Source organism: Anoplopoma fimbria, chromosome 24 (assembly GCF_027596085.1).
Source record: "Anoplopoma fimbria isolate UVic2021 breed Golden Eagle Sablefish chromosome 24, Afim_UVic_2022, whole genome shotgun sequence".
NCBI lineage: Eukaryota > Metazoa > Chordata > Actinopteri > Perciformes > Anoplopomatidae > Anoplopoma > Anoplopoma fimbria.
Window position 1 is genome coordinate 15,744,376 of NC_072472.1, and position 27,885 is coordinate 15,772,260.

General features: G+C 40.1%; 2 protein-coding genes across 2 annotated transcripts; both read left to right on the forward strand.

The window, feature by feature from the left end:
- Nucleotides 1-25: 25 nt before the first annotated feature.
- mrps31 (mitochondrial ribosomal protein S31) lies at nucleotides 26-5,153 on the forward strand. Its single transcript, XM_054625550.1, has 7 exons — nucleotides 26-360; nucleotides 967-1,461; nucleotides 1,718-1,870; nucleotides 2,027-2,170; nucleotides 3,868-3,944; nucleotides 4,199-4,339; nucleotides 4,424-5,153. The coding sequence occupies exons 1-7, from the start codon at nucleotides 248-250 to the stop codon at nucleotides 4,657-4,659; spliced, it is 1,359 nt and encodes a 452-aa protein (XP_054481525.1). The 5' UTR covers nucleotides 26-247; the 3' UTR covers nucleotides 4,660-5,153.
- Nucleotides 5,154-6,723: 1,570 nt separating this feature from the next.
- LOC129113667 (forkhead box protein O1-A-like) lies at nucleotides 6,724-22,845 on the forward strand. Its single transcript, XM_054626089.1, has 4 exons — nucleotides 6,724-7,531; nucleotides 17,653-17,844; nucleotides 18,169-19,357; nucleotides 19,476-22,845. The coding sequence occupies exons 1-3, from the start codon at nucleotides 6,938-6,940 to the stop codon at nucleotides 19,333-19,335; spliced, it is 1,953 nt and encodes a 650-aa protein (XP_054482064.1). The 5' UTR covers nucleotides 6,724-6,937; the 3' UTR covers nucleotides 19,336-19,357; nucleotides 19,476-22,845.
- The last annotated feature ends 5,040 nt before the right edge of the window (nucleotides 22,846-27,885 follow it).

Here is a 27,885-nt window from a genome sequence, read left to right on the forward strand (position 1 = left end):
CAACTTATTCAAAATCCGTTACGGAAAGTGTGTTTTAAATGGCAAAATAACCAATACCATAATTAAAATAGTTTGAATGTATAACTTAATTAAATGCCCCTTCCTCTAGGGAAATAACCTTTTACACCATGGATGTATGAATACGGTGGCCGGAACCAATGACATCCTCGAGTTCACGTCGGTGACCTTATGATGTAGCAACGCAGACAAATGTCAGGAGCGTGGAAGGACATCACAAGAGGCAATCATGTATAGATTTATAATCCGGACAGTGTGCGCGTCTCGACATTCGTCGGTCAGTGTATTTGAGTCGTGCGTGTCGCCAGCTAAATGTGACAAGGCTGCAGCTCCAGGTTTAAGGTGAGTTTGGCTGCGAGCGAACGGGACATATAACTAAAGCACAGGCTAACGTCAGCTACTCACTGGGCTGTTATCTGGGAGTCATTTTGGTGAATAAGAAGTTTGTATAGTGACAACAATGTACATTCGAGATGTCTCAAAAAAATGAGTTCTTGCCATGAAAGCTACGGACAGCTAGCTAATGTTAGCTGTTAGCTTACCTTACCTGCACTTATGGGGGCGGGACATTTTGATTGACGTTTCTTTGAGAGGTTCCGGTGCATCACCATCAGGTAGTTCCCATGGTAACGTGTAGATGAAGTTACAACTGCAAAATGATATTCATCTGGAGGAGATGGTACCAGCAGTCACCATGTGACAGGAGAACTTAACATCTCGCTGACACTGCTACTATTCATTTAAAAAGTCTCTATCTCCCACCATGCACCGGCTCACACACTTTGCTATTATATAGAGTGATGTATATAAAAGAGCCAATTTAATTAATTATTAATTATTTAAAAAAGAAGCCCTGCTTTATCATGTTATTTTAAGACGGCATTGCTCACCCCTAATACTAATTCCTGTGTATTTTGTTTTTACCTCTGTTTTATTCTCGTAACACAGGTTTGCAAATGGAGTTGGAGTCAAAGCTCTCAGCACAAGTTCAATCAGACTCTGTGAAAAGAAAGATGAAGTTGCCAACTCTAATCAAGTTGAGAAAAGAAATGCAGATAAAGACACTGAGCCAACAGAACCTCCAGCTGTGGTTACGCAGAAACCTGAAGATGACAGCAACATTATCAAGATTTCTGAAAGTAGGGAGGAGGAGCCAGTGTTGTTAAAGACAGATGAGGGAAGTACCACGCAGCGGCAGGTGGATGTTAAAATTGAGGAGGTCGTGGAAACGCCAAAACAAGTGAAGACTCATGCAGCTAAGAGTGGGAAAGAGAGTCTCCTAGACCTTCTTGGAGCCATGAAGGTGGAAGTAACTAATAAGAGGAAACTCAAAAACATGATCGTGAAGCCAAGTTATGAGTCTGAACCGAAGTCAAAGCCAGCAGCTATGGAGAGCACTATCAGTATGTTTCAGAAGGCTACAGTGGAGGCTTCATTGCAGAGGTGAGAGGGGTTTTGAAGTTATTCATCAGCTTGTATTGTTAAAGTCGAAGTTTGTTTGAGTTGTATGCTGTATCACAACATTAGCAAAGACATTACTTTTGTCTCAACGTGATGAGATGACCACACAGTCACTGCTGCCATTCATTCTGTTTGTTGCCTGTAGTTTGTGCCTGTACACCCGTTAGTTACTTTGCAACCTATCCTTGTGAGGATAATCTGAAGCCCTGGTCTCTCTTCCTCCACTGTGTTTTTTTAGAGAGACACTGGATCCTGAACTGGTTGCAGCTGCATCTGCTGCTGCCTCCACTCTGCCTGACCGCAGCCAGGCAGAGTCCGAGCTGCTCAGGCAACTGAGGCAGCATGAGACCATAACTGATGCCCAGAAGAAAGGGGACACGAACAACCTCGGGTATGTGTCTAGTATAGTTCTCCAGTACAGAAATATTAATGGACTGAATATTTAAATGAGACTAATATTTGATCTGCTTTTTCATTCTGTATAATAGAAAAGTGAAAAAAAATCATTCACATGCAATAAACGTTAATCCAACAATTTTCTTCTCAGAGTTTTAATTGCTGACATGAAAGTAGGAAAGAATCCCAACCGACATAATGTTCGGCCATCTAATCAGATCCGTTTTGATGATGACGGGCGAGGATACACACATGACAGAGGAATCACTGCTGAGCTCGACAGTGTTCGGAGGAGGTAAATACTTTCTTCATGTTTTTACTGATATAAGTTTTGAGATGGACCTTGTATTTACATAGGTGCAAACTCGTCACCTTTCGGCGAAATTCGCCGTTTTTGATCCAAAATAGGTCATTTGTGTGATTCGTGTAGATCTGCAATAAAACGTTTTTTTGGGGGGGGGTCCTCCAAGTAATCTGCGAACGCAAGCTGTCATGAATCTAATATTTTTTTCAAGCTTGTTCGTTTGGCCAACCCATGTCATCATGACACATTTTTCCGAGTCTTCGGGTCTGTTCGAAATGGAAGGTAGCTGCCTCGATGCCGTAATAGACAGGTGTATTACAGGTGACGTAATAGACAGGTGTATTACAAGACATGATGCCGTAATAGACAGGTGTATTACAGTGACGTAATAGACAGGTGTATTACAAGACATGATGCCGTAATAGACAGGTGTATTACAAGACATGATGCCGTAATAGACAGGTGTATTACAGGTGACGTAATAGACAGGTGTATTACAGGTGACGTAATAGACAGGTGTATTACAGGTGACGTAATAGACAGGTGTATTACAGGTGACGTAATAGACAGGTGTATTACAGGTGACGTAATAGACAGGTGTATTACAAGACATGTCTTTCGGGTGAAGGCATTTTCATAAACCGTTGGTTTCGAGCGGCCTTTTTAAGATAGCATTGACGGCAACGTGTGACGTTGGTACGCTGCAAGAACGTTAGGCTCTCTAACGTAGGCCAACGTGCTAATGTTAGACAGTTGGCTGACAGACGCCTCGCAAATCACATCAACCATTATTGCTGGTTACAATAACGGTGTTATCGGATAGTACAGTGTCTATTTCTCGGTAACTTTTGAAAAATCTAAGCGAAAAATGTACATTTACATAAAAGACACGGCCGTCAGCGGAGTTTGGTCCGGAGTTGAGCTGCTAATAAGTTACATATAACGTTAACATGCTGATATGAATTATATGGTGTGTCTGTAGAACATGAGTTGTTGTCAACATAAACAATTGATTGTTGTTTACTTTGCACATGAACATATTTGGGCCAAATAACCCACTGTGTATGTAGTGACGTGCGGTGAGGTTCGTGGCTGGTGAGGCACTGACTCTTTCAGAGTCAGATTTACAAATATATAAACCTCTAAGTAGCTATAGAGTAGCTATATATATATATCTATATATATAAAAATATAAACCCAATAGAGTAGCTTAAATCACCATTAAATTGGCAGCTTGCACATTGACAGCACCCTGAGGGTTTCTACCTTTTCCCATTATAATTTTATGAGTTAAATCGCAGAGACTATAACATCAGCTAGATAACTAGCTATCATTTCATGCAAATTGAACTCTTCCATTTAAATTGTTTAAGGTTATTAAAAGTATACTTAGCTAGCTAATTAGCTAGCATAGCAACTAGATAACCATAGCAACCAGGAAACACAACTTTAGCTGCAATTTCAGTTTAATTTCTCAAAATCAGCTCACCAATAAAAAGCAGTCTTGTGTGATGTTAAATGGCTTCACATTAAACAATCCATAATCCATAATCAATATATATATATTTAAAAAAATATATTCCCCGGGGAGCATGCCCCGGACCCCCCTAGGGGGTTCGGATCCTTGTCACCTTTTTCATCCCTGATGAGTTTGCACCCCTGATTTAATGTGCCTTTCCTTTTTTAAGGAGGAGCTTGTTCTTGGGAAAAAGACTTAACATCTTCTCTCCCACTACTGATGAACATGGAGTTGACTCAACAGTTGGTAATAAGGAATTTTGAATTTGTAATATTCCTTCTTTTATTTATTGACTATTTTTGCTTACAGTGGATGATTTATGGTGGTATTTGTATAGATACTTTTTAGAAATAACTGTTGCACTAGAATTGAACCTTCATTAATGCTTATTGTCATGAATTGTTGTCAAGTAGGCGGACACTGTATCTACTTAATGTGACATTGCAAAAGCTCTTGGTTCATCAGAACATCTGCCCATAATGCTGCTGTCGTATTTTCAGAACGGCCAACTCTGTGGGACGTGGACTTTGCTAATCAGTTGTCTCAGTCGACCAACCACACACCCCGCAACGGGCTTGAGGAAATGATCCAGTGGACAAAAGAGGGGAAAATGTGGCAATACCCAATCAACAATGAAGCTGGTGAGTAATGAATGCTGTATTCTAGCTAAATGCACAGAGAATAACAAAAACACAATCTGACAGAGTCTTCTTTCTCTATGTTAGGCCTTGAGGAGGAAACCAGTGTCCCGTTCCACGAGCACATCTTCTTAGAGAAACACTTGGAGGAGGGTTTTCCCCGTCAGGGACCAGTGCGTCACTTCATGGAGCTCGTGGTGGCCGGTCTGTCCAGAAACCCCTATGTGACAGTCCAACAGAAGAGGGAACACATTTCCTGGTTCAGAGACTACTTCCACCAAAAAGAGGAAGTGCTGAAGGAGGCTGATGTTTACCTCAACTGAGCTTAAGACAATTGCATACATGTTAAACATTTGTTGAGTGTGGACACATTAACTTAAGTTTGCATATATGATCATCTTCACTTATACAGGTTTGATTTCTTAACTCTTCCAGGAGGCCTGTTAGAGTGGACTGGCATCAAGTTTGTGTCCTGGTGTCACACATTGAACAGTATGTACTGTCTCTAAAATGTTGATCAGACTATAGAACAACTGTTTCAATGTTGCTTATACAGGTGCTTGTACAAAGTATACAAACAATATAAAGAAAAAAAAAAGTACAGGGATTTTTGCTTATTTCATTCATTGCGTAATCCAATGCCAATGCAGATGTCAATAGTGACACAAATACATGAAAAGGCATTTGGATATCGGTCTGGATTTTTTTTGTCATATCAATCCAATTTTTTGTGTGATATGCAGATGGTATTAAGTGATATGCAAGCTATGTTGTGTTGAACTATACTATAATTATAAATAAAAGGTTTAGTTTTTGAAAGAGGAAGGTTTGGAGATTTGGTTGCATTAAAAAACAATGGTGGACTGTTTGGTTGGATGAATGGTTAAAGACCTTCACATTCAAAGAAAACAGGTTGATAAAGACATTTTAGTATTCTTTTGTGTAAAAGGTCATTCAAACACCTGTGCTCATGATTAATAGTGTTTTCCCAGGCAGGTCGAAAAACAAGTGTAACTTATTTGCAGCATCTAGGGCCTCAGATCAGGTTTACAGTAGTAGAGGAATAAGACCTTGAACCTTGTGCCCTTTGTAAGGGAAGTGCTTTTAAAGTTACAAGAAAACATGGTAACAATGTACCACTCGGATTCCTTCTGGTCTAAAAACACTTGGCAAGCTATTGTCTGAGAAAGTGTGGAAAATGAGAGCTTGGCAGTTGAGAGTGCCTCATTTCCACATTTTGTTCACTTTTCCTTAAACACATGATTGCCATGATAAGATTTTGGCAACACTTCCCTACGTGTAGGAGTATGAAGTACAAAAAAAAATTGTTTTTGTGGTGGAAGGCACCTGGTTCTGCTCTTGTATGCAAATAACCCACTAGATGGCACTACTCACATCTATGGCTAATATAAGAGAGGATGTATAAGAATTTTACAATAAGACCTGGACCTAGATATTTCAACAAAAAGCTGACTGCAGTGTAGTACATGTGTTGGAGTGACTATATTTACAAGTATGATAAAACTGGATATGGTGTCAAAACATTTTGTGAAATAATGGCAATGTTTTGATGTAAGAATTAAAGGTATCTGGCCAAACATACCAACTGATGGTTGGACTCTTAAGGAAAACAAGTCAATTTGTTGGAAAATACCAACTACACAATAAATATATGTCACTATTCCTTAACTAGGACATACAAAATAATAATAGTTTAGGACCAAGGGTGCTATTCAGGAAAAAAAAACAGTTCCCTGTGATCAGGTGGGCACAATATCTCTCAAAGAAAACTTTATGGTGCATTTAGGTGCCGTCAAAATGTGTAAGTATATAATCCAAGAATTTGACAGCGACACAGAGACAATGACAGATATGTATTAAGATTTAGTGACTGGAAAAGCAGCTATAATGATTGATCACTTTTATTCTACGGTTCAAATCTGGCGTTATTAATAAGGAAGCCAACTGTATTTTCACACGCTGCTGTGCCGATACAATACAATACATTTTTGATATGGTTGTCATGCATGACACCATGGCTAAAAAATGAATCTCCTGTTTCTCCTGAATCCATAGCTTCTAATCAGTCTGAGAAGCCATTAAGACTAATGTGCTAATTAATAATTGTCTACTTAATTATCTAAGCTAAACTTAAAAATAAAGAAATACATTGCATATAAAATGCACTTTTCATTTGAAACCGGGTCCATTTAGGAATTTCCAACCAAAGAGCACTTGAACAACGAGTCAATATAAGTCATTGACCTTGAACGCCCCGTCAAATTGTACAACCCAGAAGACCGAGTCTGTTCGTAGGCCTTGAAAGCAGCATCAGACTCTGGACGATTGTCATTATTGACAGAGCGGCAGACTTGAGAGTTGCAACCAGTCGGTGCAGGATGGTGTGAACTTCAGTGAAGACCTTGAACGGAACACTTCTCTTGACTTCTGAATTACAAACCTCTCTTTATATTGACTGCCTTAGAACTGCAATCTGGTGCGTGAACGCATCATTTTACCTGTTGATTTTACACAAATTATTTTTATTATTATTATTATTTTTTATGTGAGTGTCTGTGTGACAGTGATAACGACTCAGACATGGCTGAGGCACCGCCACAACAGCCGGTCGAAATAGACCCGGAATTTGAGCCTCTCTCCCGCCCGCGGTCCTGCACCTGGCCGCTCCCCCGGCCGGAGCTCAACGACCCGGCCAGCTCCAACACATCGTCCCCGGCACCGTCGGTTCAGCCGGAGCCGGGAGGAAACCCCGAGTTCATCAGCAACCTCGGCTTGTTAGAGGAGGACTATGAAGAGTATGCAGAGCAGAAACCTCCCGTGCCCTGCAATGATTTTCAGTGTCGGGAGGCAAACTGTGTGCATCCACACCACCGCCACCACCCCCATCACCATCATCATCGTCCTCTCCAGCAGCAGCTCCCCGGTCCGCAGCTGCCGCCTCAGCAACAGGTGCCTCCTCCGGGCGTCGCACCCCTGGGCAGCTCCGGCCAGAGGAAGAGCAGCTCGTCCCGTCGTAACGCCTGGGGGAACATGTCGTACGCAGACCTGATCACCAAAGCGATAGACAGCTCACCCGAGAAGAGGCTGACCCTGTCTCAGATTTACGACTGGATGGTGAAGAATGTGCCTTACTTCAAGGATAAAGGAGACAGTAACAGCTCCGCCGGCTGGAAGGTGAGTGTCTGTGTGCATGTGTACTTAAGCATCAAGATGAGTAGGATGAACTTGAGATGGGTTTGATGTCGAGATGTGACCATTAACTCCTTTAACGCTAATCCACAAATATAAACATTCAACATAAAAGTAAAGACAAGTGTAATTTAATGCTGCAATTAGCAGCAGCAAGATATTGTCCAAACCCTAATCTGAATGTGCAGAAACCAGCAGGCAAACATTCTGATGATGTTTTCTTTTGTGTCTGACTGCATCGATGCACATTTAACATTTTTTTATTGAAGTGAACAGAGAGAGCAAAGTTCTAAAGAATCTTCTGCCTTTTTCAGTCTTTGGTTCATTGAATACCATGCAGATTAATAACAACATAAGGCCTCTTAAATCACTGCAATCTTCAACACAGCAGTATAAAAACGAGCTCCATCACATTCTGCTGAATATTGTTGTATAATAGGAAATATAGGGAGGCATGTCACAATAGGAAAGTCACAAATATTAAAATGAATAATGGCTGAACTCCATTTGTTATATTTCACTTGTGTTATACCTACTTCCCAAGCAACTGTTTTCTGTCAGCTACCATCAGCAAGATATACCTGTTGTGACATCACTGACTGTAATGTGGTCATGACTGAGTGATTGAACCCACAGAGAGAAAAAGTGCACCAACTGTACAATATTGAGTGCACATTCAGTGGTGGTGGTGGTAATTCATTAGAAAAGATTAAAAATAGGGAAACAGTATTTTTTCTCCCATCTACCAGGGTATAATATATGTTGCTTTTGTAAAAAAGTTTATAAAATGTAGTTTTTGCCAGATCCATGAACATGGTTTCAAATTGTCAATAGTTAAATTGAATTCTTGCTGCTGAACTTTGTTACGTCGCTAACCTTTGAAGTTTTGGAGTGGTTTCCTCTGTCAGTGGTTGCACATGCCTCTCTGCTGTGTCAGTGAGGAAACATACAGCTCTGAAGCAGCAGAGGACCAGCCAGCAAGTCTGACTGTAAACATCCCATACATGAGCTTAAGAACATTTCTCTCTGTGCAACGCTGGAGTCCAACACTGCAAAAATAATGGACATGTTCAGTATGGAGAATACTGAGGACTTCAGAAAAATCTTATGCTTTATTGTACACCTGTTGACTAGATGTCTGAGACTAGATGCTGGTTTAACTGAGCAATGGTGGAAATCTGGTTTGACTAAGCACAACAACTATGTGGTTCAACACAGATTCCAGATTTTTCTTTGCTATTCCAGAGAAAATCTATCCAGTATAACCACAAAACATACTGACTCATGGTCTATGCAGCATTTCCACATCCATGGAAAAACTAGTACAGTCCTGAAAGTTTACAAAGTTGTTCTCTCTGGCCTGGAAATGTAATGGAAATATTTAGCACAAGGCAAAAGCAGTAGCCTAATGCCTGTGCAAACATGCTAATCCAGGTCTTAATATTGTCTCGCCGGTTGAGGAAGTCACTCAGCCATGAGGGATAGAAATTAACTCAGGGCAAAAGCAGAGAGGGAAAGAAAAGAAGACGCTAATTAGAACCTGCACACCATAACAACATTTGAGTCCAATTCATATTTCATCTTTGCAGCCCTTCCTGTAACCCCTGCATTCTCATGAGAGGTAATTTTTAAGATATGTCAGGAAATGCCTTTGTTAACCTCAATCAAATATAGATTCCATTGTCTAACACCCTCCTAGTGAAAAGCTTGATCACAGCTTTTATCATGAATTATGGCTCTGCTAAACCTCCCTTTCCTCCTTTTCTGAGTCTTTCTGCAGTTCTTTCTCGACACATTGTTACATATACAGTAGGTGCACTGGCTGGTGGGAATGTAGTCAGGTTTTTGGGAATCAGCGTGGAGTAAAGTGTTCGACAATAACAGGAGGCGACACAAACAGCTCAATCAGTGTTGGGGAGTGTGTTGGAGGGGAAGGGGCTTGAGAGAAGGGAATGCTGGGAACAACGTCAAACATCCTCCATTCCTGAGCTGTGTGCTCATATCTTTGTGTCCCTGTCTTCTAGAGTTTCCTCAGCGGATGCTGCAGCTTGGAGAAAGGGATTGCTGCTCTTTATCCGTACACTTCCTCCTCTGCCCCCTTTCAGGCCTATTGCTGAAGGGGCTCATAGAGTTTTTCATAGGCCAACTGTCCTTTCAGCACCAATATCTGTAAATAATGGCCTGTTCTTTCTTACTTTTTTATTTTTTATTGATTGATTGACAGCAATCAATGACATCTAACCGAAAGTTTATCCAACCTCAGCCATCATGCCAGTGTCTGACTCGTCATACTGTCATTTTTTACTCCACTTCACCCTGCTGCCCCTGATGTTTGGTTTTAATTTTTTCCCCTCACTTTATAAGCCTTTTCCTCACAGGGTTAGACAGAAAGGTTTTACTGTAGCCCCTGTTTTCATTGTGTGACGTTCATAGAAGCCTCAATAACAATAGCACCAGCCTGCTTATCTTTGATATTAAATCAACACATCACCACTTCAACCTCTGCATTCCTAAATGTTGGCATGCTCGGCTGGGCCTTGGAACCACCGGCTTATAGTTATTTTTACACTTTCCTGTTAAAAAAACACGACGGTCCCCTCACAATGAACTATGATGCATTTCCTGCAGAGTGGATGGAAAACAGTGCCATGTGTTAACATTAACCCGCCTTGCAAAACATGAGGGTCAGGGCTGGAAAAAGAGGAGGAACCCATAGGAGAGACCATACATGGATCATGTTTGTGCTTCTAATTCTATGTGAAGTGTTTTTATTACATTTCAACGTTCCTGCCGCATGCTGAAATAAATCATTAGCTTGCCTTTTGTTGTGATTTATGTCACATCCTGGCCCATGTATTGACTTTATGGTCCACATGCATGAGGTTCCCTGACTGTAATGACAGATAGCGGAGACCCCATGGTGGGTGGAGGGCGTTGTGTTTGAACCTCAGTGATTATACAGCTCCACCTAGAAAACTGAAGGTGGGTGGAGGGCAGGGCGAGGGCGACGCTTCTGCTGCTGCAGCTAGAGCTTCCTGTCTCCCTCATGTCATGGGGATTTTTTTTGTTTTCCCTCTAAAAATTGTGTGGTGATCATCAGGCCTTTACCACAAGAGAGGGCCCCCCTTCCAACTGGTAGAACTGGTTCCCCTGGGATATTGGTGGGTCTATGAGTGGCAGTGTGCAGCACACAAGGTACTTTACCATCTTACTGGTAGTGCCACTGTTTTTCTCAGTGAACTGTGACCTTAAATAATGGGACAGGACATATTTCTCTGAACTGAGGATGTATTTCTCTTTACTGATGCAGAGGTTCTGAAGTGTTCATTTCAAAACATGTAAATTGCAAGAAAGTATTTTACCAGTGTGTAAAAGACATTGGTTTGTAGTGCTACACATATACTGTATAAGGCGGTTGGGGTATTAATGGACCAGTGCTTTTTGGCTTGCAGTAATGTGTGCATCACTGTGCCGTTGTTTTTCTTTCTGTGTTTTGACACGGATGTCGAAAGTGCCTTTCCAATACAAATCAGTAGCCTTTCGAATGTGCTGTCTGGCGCCTGATGTTTGCATATGACCAAAACTAAGGACAGACAACACTGAGGGTATTTAATCAAGATGATCTGAGTGTAAAAACTCACTGTACCTACATTTGAACATCAACCTCCAGATCAAATGACAGCTGGTCAAAGTGCCTGCTAGTGAAAATGCAAGTTAGATGTACGATATTAGTTTCATGACTTAAAATTTCAATCAGAAGGGACAAGTAATTGAAGAAAAGATAATTGTTTATTATTATTAGTATATATATAATAAAAATGATGAGTGATAATGGCAGAGTCTTTGGCGTTTGCACTCTACAGGGAGATTTGTAAAAGAGGGGGGCCTGCCCTGAGCAGCAGCAACATCCATCCCCTCTTGGAGTCCATACACAGGTGGTGGTGGTTGATGATTTTACTGACAATTGAAGGCTGATGAAGCAGATCTCTTTGTAAATACGAGCGGTGGAGGCCTGAAAGTGCTAAAGGCGGAGAGACAATAATATTTAAAAAGCAACAAAAGCATGATAGGATTACAATGTAGGTGTGTCACTGTGCTATTGGATAGACAAGCACGTTTGATGATGAAGTTTAATTAGATAACCCCAGTAAAAATGCATTAGTCATGCTATTATGAAGTCAAAATGTCTTGTGAGCAAATATATACTGTGGCAACTGTTAGTATTCTTATGCGGTAATTTAAGATATCTAACACGGTTACCATACTTGGGAAACATGAACAAGTTTGAATTGATGTCAGCATGCTGACCTGTGCCTTTAAGTACGGCTGTAAATTATGCGTAACGGTCTATAAAATCAGGGAAAAGTTAAATTTTTTGTTGATTAAAGGGTAAAAATGTTTCATTTAATTGTTGGTCTTTGAGCTATGTTTAAGGACACATGCCTGAAAAGCTGCCAGCTATTTGTATTGGGATCACAAGGTTAAAAGCTTCAAGTAACCCCATGAAGAAAGGGAGGCTTGGGGCAGGGGCTTTCAAAGAGGAACGACCGTGGCTTAAGGGAAGGAGGCGAGCAGTCAGCTGACTGGCTGGCTGTGGGCTGAGGCCTGTGTACAGTCTGCTGTCTACACGTGTTTGAGCCTGTGGAATCTGTGGCATGTCGATTTCTGCATTGTCTTCCAGTCCTGTGCAGGGTAATATTCCCCCTCTTTATTATGTTCACAGAAAAAACATGGCCTCAAATCCATTATGCAAAATATAAAGGACATGGGTGCAGAGGGAGGCGGAGAAATATGGTGTGAAGAAAGAGAAACAGGATCAGAGGTGACTGAGATTAGTGTCAAATCCTGTCGGAAAAAAAAAATCTATTTGGCCTTTTTACACTGTAAAGTGTGCAAAGAATGTGTGTCACTCTCAAGATTAGGCTGAGAAAGATTAGAGATCAAGTTTCTAATCAGCTTAGTGTGTCTGAATATTTAGTATCACTGATTGTTTTTTTAATCAATGGCGCATCACGTGAGGATGTTTAAATGTTGCTTTCATTTTCATGTGCCCCCTACTTGTTTATTTAAAGCTGAGCTTGTAACACAAAGCTCCCCATTCCTTTTCATGGTCCCAGTTTGAAGCCATTGCAGAAGTAGGTCACTCAGTTTGATGCTCAGTGTTAATGAAGTAGCCTGCATTGTGCTAGGAGCCGCGAAGAGGCGACATGGTCTCCACACTGAGCTGGATGGCTCTTCTCCTTCTGCAGCGGCACTCGCCTTTTTACCGCCCTGTAACAGAAAACTCAGGTCCCGCACACTCATTTTAAACTTCCTGGGTCAGAGGAGAAAGGGGGAGGGGTGCACAGGAAGACAGTGTCAGGAAGTGGCTTGTCCTTTTTACTGCAATCTCTGCAAGTTCTGTGCTCTCTTATTCTCTTATTTACACCACCTAAATGCTTTGAGGAGGGAGGGCTATGACATCAGTTATTAAAGATAACAGCCATTATTGATTGTCATCTGCAATTGTATTTTTGCACCCATAAGATTATTTTTTCCTTTTTTATTTAGCAGCTGGAAACATAGCTATGGTCAATAAAATACCTCATGTGCCTGTCTTGCATTTAAATTTGACAGAAAAAAGAAAAATGGCTGCAGAATTGTATCGTTATGATATCAACATATTGTTTTATAATCCTGCAAAAGTAATGAGATGGACCAATTTAGAATAACAATTAACATTTTAGATATTCATGTTTTGCATATGTGAAGGGATGTAATGTTCATCAGTGGATCACACTGAACATCAGCTTCATTTTATATATGTGATGGTATACTTTTGCCATAATGTGATATATATTACCATAAAAAATTTTTTTATTGTGATACTGATTTCAGATATATCACCCATATATTACTAATAGGAAGTCAGTCTTGGCATTGGCATTGTGAGCTACACAATCAACTAGTAAAAAGTCTCAGCCAACAAACTGGTCATGAAGTGTACCACAGCTGAACTCCTTTAAGTCAATGGCAGCCAAACAGATATGCATACTTCCTTATTTCACTGTTAATGTGTTGTTGATTTATGGGCAATTGTTTCATGTGTTACCTCATTCACTACAACTTTTGTTTAAAAACCCTTAGGCAGAATCAACCACTAAAACAATGCATTGAGGGTGATTGCACCCGTCGCCGAGGTCACTGAAGCTCTGGTTAGAAGTAAGAAAAATGTATGTCGCTTTGGATAAAAGCGTCTGCTAAATGACTGTAATGTAATGTAATGTGTGTCATGTTGGTATATCAAAGTGAAATAGTCTACATGATGCAGATGCATGTATGTAAGTTTAAAGGGGTTCTCCTTTTCCCTCCAGTTTTTAATCTCCAACTCAATATCAGGCCTCATCATTGATATAAAACTGAGTAACTGATTTGAGTAGCAGTTAATCTCCAGCAGTGGGTCTCCTGGGGGATCCTCTCTCCTGTCTGTGGTTGTTTCTATTGCAGTACTGTATGTAAAACGTTGGGACAGTTGCAAGTGAGGCCACTTTCACTGTGGCTGCACCTGTCCCTGCAACTGGCCCTTGTTTGTTTACTTACCCTGCGACCGTTACTGCAAGCCTCATGCTTCACTTCACAAGAAACAGCAGCTGTGTCAATTTGATTGTTTTGAAGTCCAGGAGGAGGAGTTGCTTCATGCTGCAGCAGCTTGTCTCGATGACATTGATCACAGATGATTTAGAGTACATTGGGTGCATTTGAAGTGTTGTACGATGGTGGATGATTCTCCATGACACTGAGTGCAACCATGTATTTGAACTGGTAACAGCAGGTGGACTAAGAGTCTGTAGAGAGACAACTGCTTTCTGCTGCACTGCACTTACAGCTTGCTTTTAAACATGTTGCATTTCTGAGGGCAAACTGAAAATAGATTTCTGTCAGAAGCAAAAAGACCATTCATGTCAGGCTTCCCTGCAGCAGCTGACATAGGATCAGTGTGATGTTAAAATGCACATATTCTTCAGTCTAAGGCCAGTTTGTGTCAGATGCAGCAATACATCTTGTTCCCTTACAAAGTTTGATATAAACTAATATATTTTATAATATATTTCTTCTTAGCACATAAGATTAATACAAGCGCAATAGCATGACTCTGGAAAGATTTTTGGTAGCTACAAAGCTACAATAGGAATGATTAGCACACAAAAAAATCTAATGATACCACCCCACACACAAACATAATACAATATATTTTATCCTCAAGTCAAGATCGGCTAATGCTAAATAAGCATTATATTGCAATATTTTGTAATGAGATACTGTATGTAATGCATCTAAACTTGTACCGAAGCTTGTGTTGGATCCCTGCTCACACTACTCAATATATCTCCTCTCTCACACATTTATTTCACTTAGAGGCCTACATAATCTGTCCCTGGGAACTCCCCTGGTTGCCATGAAAGGTCAATAGAGAGCATATATATTTCTGAATGCCTCACATTCACATGAGCTGCCATGCAGCTACAGGTGCACATATGTCACTGCTTCAAAGTCAGTTAAAAGACAATATGTTTTATAAGGAACTTCAGCAACAATGAAACTTATAGGCCACCTTGGGTTGGGCTTTCAGAGACATAATGTGTGAATGGGGCACCTCCTGAACTAGTGAGGCAGGGATGTCTTTTGTTCTCTTTGGGCTGAGGTGAGGTCTGTCTCAGACAAGGATTATCCCTGGCGGAGTAGAGAATTCCCCTTCCCAGGGCCCAGTCATGCAGCCCATGATCTATTGTGGGCACTAATCAGAGGCTGCAGATATTTGCATATCACTAGTGATCTCAGCCGTGTCTGAGCAAGATATGTCCTCTTGGTTGGTGCAATATAAGTTAGTTCACAGACAGAGTCTGTGCATCACACTGCTTAGATCTCAGGTCTTCTGCTAATGACTCATTTCCTGTCTTCCTGTTACAGATTGAGATCATGTAAAAAGAGAGAAAACGGGGGAGAAAGGTTAATGAATCAAATGAACACGAGTCAGATTGAGCCTTGCATTTTGAGGCTGTGCAGTGAGATTCAGTCTGCATGTGCAGGATGCAGGAAGCCTTATTTTAAAAAGTCAGTGGAGGGGAAGGGAGGAGTCCGGTTCACAAGGGGAGGCGGGGGGCAGACAGTCCGACCCGGCAGCACGTCACATCTGATGCTTCTCCTCCTCTCTCTGTTCTTGCTCCATCCAACCTGTTTGCATGTCTCTGTCAGCGCCAGCTGAAGAGCTCGTGTTCAGCACACAGTGAACTCATTGACCCCTGCTCTGCCGGCAAAAACATCTCACTCTGTTCCCCTCCCCATCCTCACTTCGAACCCTGTAACCTCCCCCCTGCTTTCTTTTTCAGTAAAAATTTCTCATTCATGCACAGCCTGCTGCCTCCACTCTGAGGATCAGGCTTCACAAGTTGATGTATAGTTTGAGGTTGGACTTGCTGTGGTTCAGTGCCTTCGTATGGGGACAGTTAGACAAACAATACTCTTATTCTTAGGCTTGTTCTATTTATACAATTATTTGAAGTGTAATTTCGGTCTAAGTCTTGGTTATGCAGCTACATGAGATTCAAATTACTTTATTTTGATCACTTATAGAGCCATTTTCAATATGAAATAAATCATATTCATATACTAAAATATGAGTTACATTCTGATGATTAATATGCACTGAATGCCCAAAACCCAAGACCAACATTTTATGTCCAGAGGGACCAGGCTATACAGTACATCTGTGTCCTGTGTGACCGTCTATCTGTTCCCCGCCATACTTGTTTTTCTTCCTGAGAGAACTACCGCAGGAGGCGCCTATGCGTCCTTTTTAGAGTTCATAACATAGCATTAGACAAAATGGACTGAATGAGGCTTTAGGTGTATACATGTTGGCACAAGGACAAATATGACCGCATACAAGAGTTGGTTAAACCCAAAGTAATATAGCCTGTCTTATTTAGGAGTTTTTTTTAAATCTGTTCTTTCAATAAAAATAATCTGCTGTACAGATCAAACATGTTGTAAATCACAGGAAACCTGTGATTATGGCCTACAGTGAGGAGGGAGTAGGATGACCACTAAAAATATAACATCTAGGAGTTTTCTAGGCAAGTGCTCAATTCATAGCTTCAACTACAAGTAATTAAAGGACAACAGCTAAACAACATCGACTTAAAAAGTTAAAATACTTCAATGTGATAGAAATGCGTCTTGACATCATACAAGAAGAAGCTAAGTTGCACAATCATGCATAAGACTCATACAAGTCCTGTGAAAATATCAGTATAGTTTTATGTCCACAAACATGATCCATATGTTGTAATCAGGCTAAATAGTCAAAATGCGCTAAAGTGCTTACTTTAAATCGTGATCGTGGCACTTGTATATACTGTTTGTACATTTTGTTAACACTTCTTTCATCATAGGTTCTTTAAATTGGAGAAACATCTTTTCAGTTATGTCATTGTGCATTAAGTCTGTTTGATGCCATGTTTTATTTTGTTGTTCGCCGTCATATTCAGAAACAGATATATTATACTCTAGCTGTACTGACTTCTGTCTTACAAGGGTAACACGTGTTTATTTTGTGTAAAATAAACGACACCACATGTCCTGTCCATCCCTCGCTCCCTCATGCCAAAGTAACTAATGTCTTTTGCTGGAGAGCGTGAAGAGTGATTGGAAAATGCTTAGTAGACATAATATTTTTGACGGAGGATATGGACATATGCATACTTCCTGTTCATCTGCTGGCTTTGACATCACACACAACTACCAGCTTCTTCTCCATTCAGTATGAAAAATGACAAACATTTCCTCTGCAGCAATACACCTTCTTATGTAATTCTCAGGGATCCCTCACAGTTGCTTCATTTAGCACCAGAGAGTCAGTAGTATTTAAACAACATTTATAAATGCACTACAATAATTACTGAGAAACAAATGGACTTTTGAAAATGTTGAGACTTTGCATACCAACATAACAACATCTTTGGAAAATAAACCTTGTTGTTATTTGGATTCTTCTAGCTGCATTGTGGCATCCACATAACTGTAAATCCACAGATTACTTACTAATGATTCACTTGTTTCCCATCCAGAACTCCATCAGACACAACCTTTCCTTGCACAGCCGCTTTGTGCGCATACAAAACGAGGGAACGGGTAAAAGCTCCTGGTGGATGCTCAACCCAGAGGGGGGAAAGAGTGGAAAGTCACCCCGACGCAGAGCTGCCTCCATGGACAACAACAGTAAGTTCACCAAGAGCAGAGGAAGGGCCACAAAGAAAAAGGTAAAGTCTCCCTTTTACACTCAAGTTTTAGAAAAAAAAGATATTTGCTATCTTCCAAACAGTTACAGCAGACATTTTGTCACCATTGGACAGAGCTAGGCTATCCAGGATATTCCCAGTGTAATGTTAAGCTAAGCTAACCAATTGGTGGTGGGAACTTCAGATATGAGAGTGGTGTTGATATTCTAATCTAACTCTTGGCAAGTGAGCGAAGAGTGCATTACCCAAAACATTGTACTATTTCTATCATTCTATTGTAAGGTAATAATACATTAGTAATTCTTATGATATCCTGTGTAACCTTTAATGTGTTTCTGTCCTTAGATGTCTCTACAGGAAGCAGCTGAGGGAGGAGCAGGCAGCCCTGGTTCCCAGTACTCTAACTGGCTGGGAAGCCCAAACTCCCACAGTAACGAGGACTTTGAAGCCTGGAGCTCCTTTAGGACGCGCACCAGCTCTGACGCCAGCACCCTGAGTGGCTGCCACTCACCTTTTCCTTCTGAACAGGATGACCTGGGGGAGTCTGATGGCCACATGATGTACCCTGGAGCAGCGGGAAGCAAGATAACCTCCACCCTACCCAGCCTGTCCGAGGTAGCTGGATCCATGGGCCAACATGGCTCAGAGGGCGTCATGGAGAGTCTGCTGGATAACCTGAGTGTGCTGTCTCCTAAAACCCAGCTAGGTTCTGACTCCTCACATTCATCAAATGCTGCCATGCTTCAGAGTAGCCCCTACAGCTCCACTGGCCTGACCTCCCACCCACAGAAGGACTACCATAAGTGCATGTACAGCCAGGTGAGGATGAACTCCATGCCCCCCGCTCCCATGCAGACGCTTCCAGAGTCCAAGCCGGGCTTTAGGGCTTATGAGAACCAGTATATTTGCCCTGCTGGCCTCCTCAAAGAGCTGCTGACGTCAGATGCAGAGGCCAGTAGGGATATACAGGTGTCTCAGGTGGGGAGGGGAGGTTGTCTAATGCCCACTTACAGCCGCCAGAGCCACATGGGGGGTCATAATGGAGTAAAAATGATGACTCCTCCTCAAAGTCACCTAGTTCATCATGTAAATCCACAAGATATACATAGACAGGGTCCTTCAACCTCACAAGATTTGAATAGCTGTAACATGATCCCCCTGACTAGCCTGACTAGTCTTTCAGGGGGCCCTCCTCGAATGACCAGCCTGAGGACATGCGTGCAGTTGCCCCGTGGACACCCAGCACACACTAATGCTGTTTCGGCAACCTACGGCAACAACAACGGCTACAGGGAACTCAACTTGATTCACCCGCACAGTCATCACCAGGAGCGGCTGCCCAGTGACCTGGACAACGTGTCCATTGAGAGGTTTGAATGTGACATGGAGACGGTCCTCCATGACACCCTCATGGATGGCGGGGCACTGGACTTTAACTTTGACCCCACAACTGGGCCTCTAGGGTTTCCCCAGAGGGTGAAAACCACCACACATAGCTGGGTGTCAGGCTAGGACGCATGGTAGATCACAACAGGTGAGACTCACAGGTAGTCTGGCAGTAAGTACATGTATTAAAATCTGTAACAGATACAATTTACCTGTTTTCTTGTCTATATTTTTCATCCCTGAACATTTTCCATTCTCGCTCACAGGTTTTTCTCAGCATCCCGCCACTGCTCTACTCCATTCAGAGACTGGAAAATGTAAATCAGCCACCGCCGTAACTCTCCACAGAGCATTTGGCAAAAACTCATTTACAGAAAATGTACATGTCTTGAGTTGCAGCTCCTTTATACTTTATATGTAATAGACAAAACTCAATAAGATCCAGATACTTAAATAGACACAAAACTGTTAATTCATAACCGCATTGAAGCTCTGCAGAGAGAAAATGAATGAGAGACAAGCCAGCATTTGCAAAAAAAGACTTGTTTACAATTCCCTGTCCAGAACTGGAAACATGTGTATATTTGATATTTTTGCTGATTTTTGTTCATATAAACATATACATTACAGTATATTACATAATACAGAACATAGAATCAGAGTGCCTTTGTGGCCAGTCCGACATTAGGCCAACATTGCAAATTCATCTTTTGATTTAAGAATGAACTTTGCAGCAGTCAATAGGCCCAGTTGAGCCCTTTTGAGCCTACTTATAGGACTCGAAATTGCAGTAGGGACACAACAAGACAGTTATAGTAATTTAGGGTGTGACCACACTGCTCTGTAAGTGCTGTAAGAAGTTTTAAAGTCAGTTCTTTACTAACTACCATCCAGTGAAATTTGTCAGTTTTTGAGTCATTTGGGGCCAACGGAGCAGGATATATTGAGTTAAACCATTTAGCTGTGTTTTTTTCCAGTGCTTAATATGTAAAGTATGAGTCTAAAATGGCACCCATATTTTAAGGGATAACTTGATATTACATTCTGGTGGAGCAAAAACCTGCTAATATGTTCTATATAGTCTGATCAGTTAGTTTATAAGGGTTGGATGAAAAGCTCATGATGGCAAATGAGTGTTCATCCAATCATTTGGATCATTTGGCTGGAATATTAGATAAACCGGTGTATCATCTGCATATTGATACATATACATTTATTACTTTATTATCTCCAACAGGCGTGAGCCTGTGTGTGTGTGTGTGTGTGTGTGTGTGTGTGTGTGTGTGTGTGTGCGTGTCCACGGCTGATCTCGTATACTACTGGACCAATCAGCCTAAAAGTTTTGGTGCTTATTTATGACTGTATGCTCAAGGACCTCCCATGAATTGTGGTTATTCACGCTTTTTGACAAACATAATTTATTGACTGTTTTATACAGTTTATCTACTGCTGACCCCTCACTCTTAACCGGATGATAGGGGTCGCAAGTGATCAACAACTGCTTTAGTAGCAAAAGGCATTTCCAGCCATTAGCTAGAATAAAAAACCAAGCCTTACCTTATCTGTTTTAGGCCACGTTTTGTCCTTTGTCGAGGCTCAATATATGACATCCATTGAAAAGTTTGGTCTAATTTTAACTGGAAAGGTTATGATCCTCTCAAGTCAGGCATGAGACAAGATGAATAACTCCATGATTTTGTTATCTTCACTGCCATCTTGACTCTTAGGCAGCTGTGAGGGACAATTGTGTAATATTCAACGTTTTTTTGTTTGAGAGGTTAGGGTATACCTGGAGGAGATCTGCACTCTACTGAGGGCACTTTTCTAGCTAAAATGGTGAATTAAAATGACCCAGACAAAATTTTCTGTGAGTGAGAACAGGAAATGTCTAGGAATAGACCTCTGGACAACATCACATAACAGATTATTAAACAAACACCAATAAATAACAGATGAAATCTTAGTACAGTGCTATCAAATTCAGCACTCAAATTGAACATTAGCCATATCTGCTCACCATTAGATTTCATTAGAGATTGTGAGACAAGCTGCATCTCTGACTGAAATCATTCATATACTGTATGAAGGTATTTATTTATGTTTTTGTTTTAATTGTAGCTTATAATTGGATTATTGCTTTGTACTTTCTATGCTTGTACAAAATGTGTGCCTATGCTGCGTACAATGTATATACTCTGTTTGAATTGCATGATTTGCTGTATTTTCTTTGTTACATCAAGGTAACATTGAAGAAGTAAATTAAAGATTCATTAGAGACGTTGCCTTCTAAAAGCTGTTCACTGAAAGTCCATATCAATGTAAATTATTGTAGATAAGGGCACTGTGGGAATGCTCCCTGATACATTAATAGTGTTAACATGTAATATTTAAAAGTTTAGAAAATTTGGCTGTTTGGGAACACTGATCAAGAATAAACATCTTAATTTGCATTTTGGGACTCAACTTTGCTGTAAGGGGAAAACTTCCTAAATCTAGTCTAGGCTCAAATGAACGTCTGTGACATTAGGACATTCTCCCACGCTTGAAGTTTTAAAAAAAAAAACGATGGCATGGCAATCAAGTTGAAATCAAAGTTGTTTTTTGTCACATTCTGAAAAAGGGACATTTTTTGTAGAGTTTAGAGATTTTCACCTGAATTAACATGTATGATACAGTGAAAGAAGCAGTAGATAGAGAGGCTGATGACAGACTCACTAAACACACTGGAAATGGATGATGGCCTTCAAAGTTTATTTGAAACAGCACATGATTTGATGCTGTTTACCTCCCAGCAGCTACAGTTTTATGCACCAAAGAGTTTCCACTCTACCACACATCAAAGAAAGAGTGCCAATTCAATGTGCCTACATGGTCTCACAGACGAATAATTCTGTACATATTATATTCCTTAGTAATACATTTTTGTATATGAGGGGTTTAAATGGTTTGGTAGGATTATATTGAAGTATTTCACTGTATGTATTATTGTGTTAAAATTGTTGTTTACATATCTGAGTCCAAACCATATCAATAAATTTATGAACACTCATACCTCAAAATATTTACCTCTGAAGTGTTGAAGGAATTATTCCTGCCATTCTCCTCAGTAAGTAATGTTGAAGTAATTGAATTTGTCTTCATTTTTGACAATTGTTATTTGTAAATAGATTTTGTTTTCTTTTTATGAATTTGATTAATACTGTTAAGACCTTTTCAGAATTATGCAACATCTGCCTTTGTATTTTTAACGTGTTGAAGGATTATAGCCATTAGTTTCTAGTAAATATTTTGTGATAGCACAAAGTAAGTAATTTTAAATCTGTATTGTATTTGTGTGAAATTATACATTATGAAAGGTTTTCTTAAAAAACGTTAATTCATCTGTTCAGACAAACCTCAAAGAAAGGAATTCAGTAAACAGAAACAAATTATACTTTAGAATAATGCTACTACTTCTGTAGTTGTGAAAGGTTATCAGAAATAAATGTGTGATGGGAGCATTTTTATAATGGGTCAAATTGCTACCTTGAACAAATGAGATCTTTGATAAAATAATCTGTTAACTTTTGTTTTAAAAAAGAGAGTATATTGCATTTTTATATGTAATTGTTGACATTAAACAAATGATGCAACCCACTTATGTGCACACATCTTTGATATCCACATCCGGGTATTTTTGAAATAATGCAGTAATCTATGTAATCCATTCAGTGCATAAATCACCATGTGCACATGCAAATAAAGGAAGAAAAACAAAACATTAAATGTGTGTCTTCATCATAGTAGTATTTTAAGGCAATATGATGACACCCTAATGCTATAAACACATCAGTGGCATCTAGCACATTTTCTGTATTCTCTTCAAGTTGAATTGATTGATTTTTTCCTCAGTTCTGACTGCCTGTTGTCAGTGTTTACTTAGCCACACAGGTTGTTAGCTAAAAAAAAAAATTTCAATTTCACCTTCCCCACTAGCTGTGCTACCATATCTACATTTGTTAGTTTATGTTGCAGTCAACAGACATCAACTCTTACTTCAGTCTGAGTGTTTTGGATGATCTTTACTTCATTGTTTAGTGGTTAAGGGAAGACAAGGACTTTTGACACCTTGACCTAGCGTGACTTGAAGTTATTCTGCAACTCCAGAGCATCTTGAACAGTGAAGCTGGCTGTAAGGAATGAGACTCGTGATGGATGGACACCCGTCATTAAGCACACATGCAGCCCACATGCTCTTATCCAGATAGTCAGGGGTCATGCCAGGTCACACAGGTCAGTAAGGTCTTCAAGTGAAGGTTGCTTCCATTTGGGATTTTTAGGATGTGAAATGACAAAACAATATATATAGAATCGTCAAATATTAATAATTTGAAAGAAGTTTATCTAGAATATGTCCCATGGTTATTCAGCTGTCCTTAAAAAGCCTTTAGAAAATGTTTCCTACAATGTGCGAGACAGTAATGAGTCACCAATGAAGATGTGGCCTCTCACTACAGGCTTCAATAAGTGTATTATCCAGCTCATTAAGGCAGGTGATTTGATTAGTGTTTATTCCCTAAAATTGCAAGCATAATTTTCTTTCATTGCTTGAATAAATATATGTGTGTGTTTGTGTGTGTGTGTGTGTCTGCGTGTGTGTGTGCAAGTCTTACAGCAATAAAAGCACACCATTGAGTCATGCGGCCATTCGCTATCCTAAAGGACATCTATGCATTTACTATTAGGAAGTAGAATAAATGAATGAAACGAGTTATTGTAAAATCAAATTATGTTGGGTAACAAAAAAATTGCTGTACCTCTAACACACCGCCTACAAATAGTTTCCAGGTTATCAGCCCAGGGCAGGCCCCCAAATAAAAGCTCTTTGGTTCCTCCACGACTTTTGATTACTATCAGGGCAAATTTCCAATCCTTCCTAATGTGACTTACTCAGTCCCAAATGAGTCTTGACTAACATTGAATGAGCAGTTACCTTGGTTCTTGCTGTAAGTGCCCTAACTGAAGGTTTCTGGCAGTATATAAACATTTAGCATTTAACACAATCGGAAACCATTAGTTTGAAAAGATTGGGCTTCCCTTAAGGCCTAGGTACTGTACGCTTCAAACATAAAGTCTCTTTGCAGTCTTGATCCAATGGACAGTCCTCCTTCGGAAATAGTCAAAGTGATGCACTTAGTTGTGCAAAAAAAGTGATGGAAGTAAGAGAAAGAAAAAGTTAAAATCCAACGTACTTTGCCAGCTCACCTTGCCAATCTGGGCATGAAGGGGTTGTGATTGTTGGAATATAACTTTCTGAAAGTACACTTTTTACAGTGACATTGTTTGACGAGGGACATTTTTATCTGGTCGGTGTGTGGTTTGTAATATATATTTTTCACAGGTCTCTCAGTGCTCAGTGGTGACTGTCCTCTAACTAAGTTTTAGTATGTTCTTAATAAATAACTAGTTATGGCAGGTGACCTAATCCGACTGTTGTGACCTTTTTTTAAAGCCCTGTATCTCAGTTCAGTTGTTGATTTTTGTATTTACCATTTAAATTAGTTACAATAACACAATGACCATACTGAGAGGAAAACAGCACATCAACATTATATAAACATAGAGCTTGTTGCAGGTTGTGTTGTAGACTTCATAAGATAATGCGGTCCCCATAAAGATAACCTTTTAGAAAAGAAAATAATCACAAGGCATTTGAGGTATAATCTTAAAACAGGAGTAGATGAGCAGATTAATCGTCTCCTTTTTTATCAACAGGTGTTAATTAAGGATTCTTGAGCAGTTCCAGTTTGTAATCGTGGGTTTGTCACTAAACATCTGTGAAACTGGCTGAAAGATGAGCATTCACATGAACTGGCTGCAACACATGACAACCCACAATGGTAAAATTACTTCCAGGAAACCGAGACAATTTTTAAACGTAGCAAACAAGCTAACGAATTGTAAATTAGTCATCTTCCATGTGGCCTGTTTCCCGTTTCCACCTGAAGCTTTTTCTGTTATTCAAAAGAATACCTGGTTTAATTGAGGAAGGGAAATATTTAAGCATATATTGATAAAACAAATGGAACAGGACTGAAAGCAGGTCATTAAAGTGTCACAACATCTATTCACACTTTGGTGTCTGTCAAATGTGACAAACTTGACGTCAGTGTTACACGTTGGTTTCCTGTTTGAAATGAGGCCACATAACAGTTACAATGCGAGATGTTGTTTAGTGTCTCCAACTTTGTTCATTAATTTAATAGTTATTAAAAAGTTCTTAATCATTTAGACATGTTTTTGTAAATGAAAGATACATTCTAAATAATCAATATTGAATAGTCAGTTTTAATGCACACAGCAACCCATCCCAAAGGCCATGCTTTCATAAGGAAACATAAATTAATGTTATTTTATGTAAACTAAAACAGGTACCTTCATCATCACTCTATTCCTCCAAGATATTCTCTTGGTAGCCAGTTTAACATGCACAGCCTGCTTCACACACAATTAATCACATAATGAGAGCCATTGAACAGCAGGGAGGCAGATCACAAAGCCCATACCTCTTAAGTGGTTGTTGTTTCCAAAGCCGTCGGGTCACCTCTCCTGCCTGGCTGCTCAATAAAGTGTATTAGTAGAAGCAAGGTGGGTGGCTGAGTGGGGTCAAAGGGACAGCCGCTGTCATTTATTTGTTTGACTGGGGCACGTCTTGTCAGCCTCATTGGTTACAAAACATGCTCTCTAACATACTTATGACCCAGCTCTTAAATTTACAATAAAGATCAAGTATGAAAAACTTGCATCTTTTTTGTTTTCTTGTCCAGAGGGTGTTTACAAGGAAAACAAAGACCCATTAGCATAAAAAGTTGATGGAAGGATACAAATTCGCCCAACTAAGATTAGCTTAGTTTAGCATAAAGGCTGGAAGCAGGGGCAACGGAAAAAAGTTAGCCTGGCTCTGTCCAAAGGTCAACAAAAATGTGCTTAATAGCAACTCACTGTGAAACCTGAACTTCAGATTTTTACATTTCCGTTTGTTTACGAAATAAACACGGTGCAAATTTTTTAACTTTTGATGTGCTGGTAGGCAGATATTTATTTAGTATTTTTGGGCAGTGCGATGTTATCTGTTTCCCTCTTTTGCAAGTCTACTCAGAACCGCGTATGATTTATTCATCAAATAACAAACATTTGTCTTTCTTGACTCCGAATGCAGAGATCATTCTCCAGCACAACACGTACAACAACATCATTACCTCATGACACAGATGTGCTTTAAAGGTGTCCTCCTACCCTCCCACTACCTGGTTGATGCCCTAAATTGACTCATATAAAAAGCAGCAGAACCTCTAATAACATCTGCACGCAGTGGGAGATGAAGGCTTGTTTAATGCTCAGAGCTGATGCATATTAGTCCCGCCATGTCTGTGCGGCCTGGTGGGGCTTCACAGCTTGCTTGGGGCTGGGCTAATTTATCCGTGTGGCCCAGGCACAAAGCCAGGATATTAGGTGGTCAGGGCCATTGGAGCCTTGCTAATGTAAAACACAATATGCACATGCACACCCAGCGTCAGACCTGCAATGCATCCCTGTATCTTTCAGAGAAGGCCCGGAATGAAGATTCATTCATGATGACATTAATAAGGCAGAAGCCGATCAAGACCCAATACATGATTTATGAACAGGAAACAGAGGAAATCAGGTTGGTCCGATAGGAACAAACAACTCTGGCTGGATCTTGGCACAGGGTGGTAGAATCATTGGTGCTTACAATTTTAAAAACTGCTCCAATGAAATGCTCCTTCAGAAATACGCTACAGTGTATTTTTCAGGCACAATATAATACAATGTTAATAACAAGTACCGGTAGGTTTTTTTGAGAGGAAGAAATGGTCGAGAAAAAGGTGGCGATCTTTACTCTTGAAGGGACACTCCAGCCATTTAGTAACACTTATATTTATGGGTTAAAAACATGAACAATAATACAGTAATTGTAACTGTCACAATCTTGTCACTGATTTTTACTGATGTTAATTATACCCATATACTTTGCAGTTTTTCAAACAGCAGTCACCTGGATAAAAGCCCTGTGTTTTTTTACCCATCCTCACCCCAACCCCCGACATATAGCGGTTTCTGCAGACTCATTTGAAACGTATTATGATATTTCAAAAGAAAATGTAATCCACGACAAAATAAGTCTATCCATCTGTCTATCTGTCTATCAGTCTATCTATCTACAAATTAAAAAGAACAGCGCTGGGATGTTTTTTTGGTCTGGTACTGACTGTGTTGACGTATAGTTGAAGGTTATTTATAAGGACAGGAAGCCAAACGTAGTATTTGTTCCTTTGTACTAAGAACCGCAAGTCATTTCCATTCAGACAATCATTCCACTGGTTTGTCTCATCTGCACTATACTTATTATCACGGGAAGTGACATCAGCTGCAGCTGCTTTATGTTGTTCTTTTATATCTCTTTACCGTTAGTGACACTGTTGTTTTTGCAGCACACTTTTGAAACACTTTTGAGACACACCTTTTGAGAAGGTAGTTTGTAGCACTTATTGTATTCGTATTTGTCTGTTCCAATTATTGTTTTCGTAGTAATTTGCCTCTGCACTATACTTTTGCTCTGGTTTATGCTTTTAGATGCTTGTTTAAGAAAGGAGATGCACTTATGACTTCTGGTGT

Bases quoted from the DNA above. Each gene is read 5' to 3' on its own strand.
- mrps31 (XM_054625550.1), top strand. From the start codon at position 248: ATGTATAGATTTATAATCCGGACAGTGTGCGCGTCTCGACATTCGTCG. The intron at 361-966 runs GTGAGTTTGGCT...CTCGTAACACAG, and splicing joins GCTGCAGCTCCAGGTTTAAG to GTTTGCAAATGGAGTTGGAG. The intron at 1,462-1,717 runs GTGAGAGGGGTT...GTGTTTTTTTAG, and splicing joins GTGGAGGCTTCATTGCAGAG to AGAGACACTGGATCCTGAAC.
- LOC129113667 (XM_054626089.1), top strand. From the start codon at position 6,938: ATGGCTGAGGCACCGCCACAACAGCCGGTCGAAATAGACCCGGAATTT. The intron at 7,532-17,652 runs GTGAGTGTCTGT...TTTCCCATCCAG, and splicing joins ACAGCTCCGCCGGCTGGAAG to AACTCCATCAGACACAACCT. The intron at 17,845-18,168 runs GTAAAGTCTCCC...TTCTGTCCTTAG, and splicing joins GAAGGGCCACAAAGAAAAAG to ATGTCTCTACAGGAAGCAGC.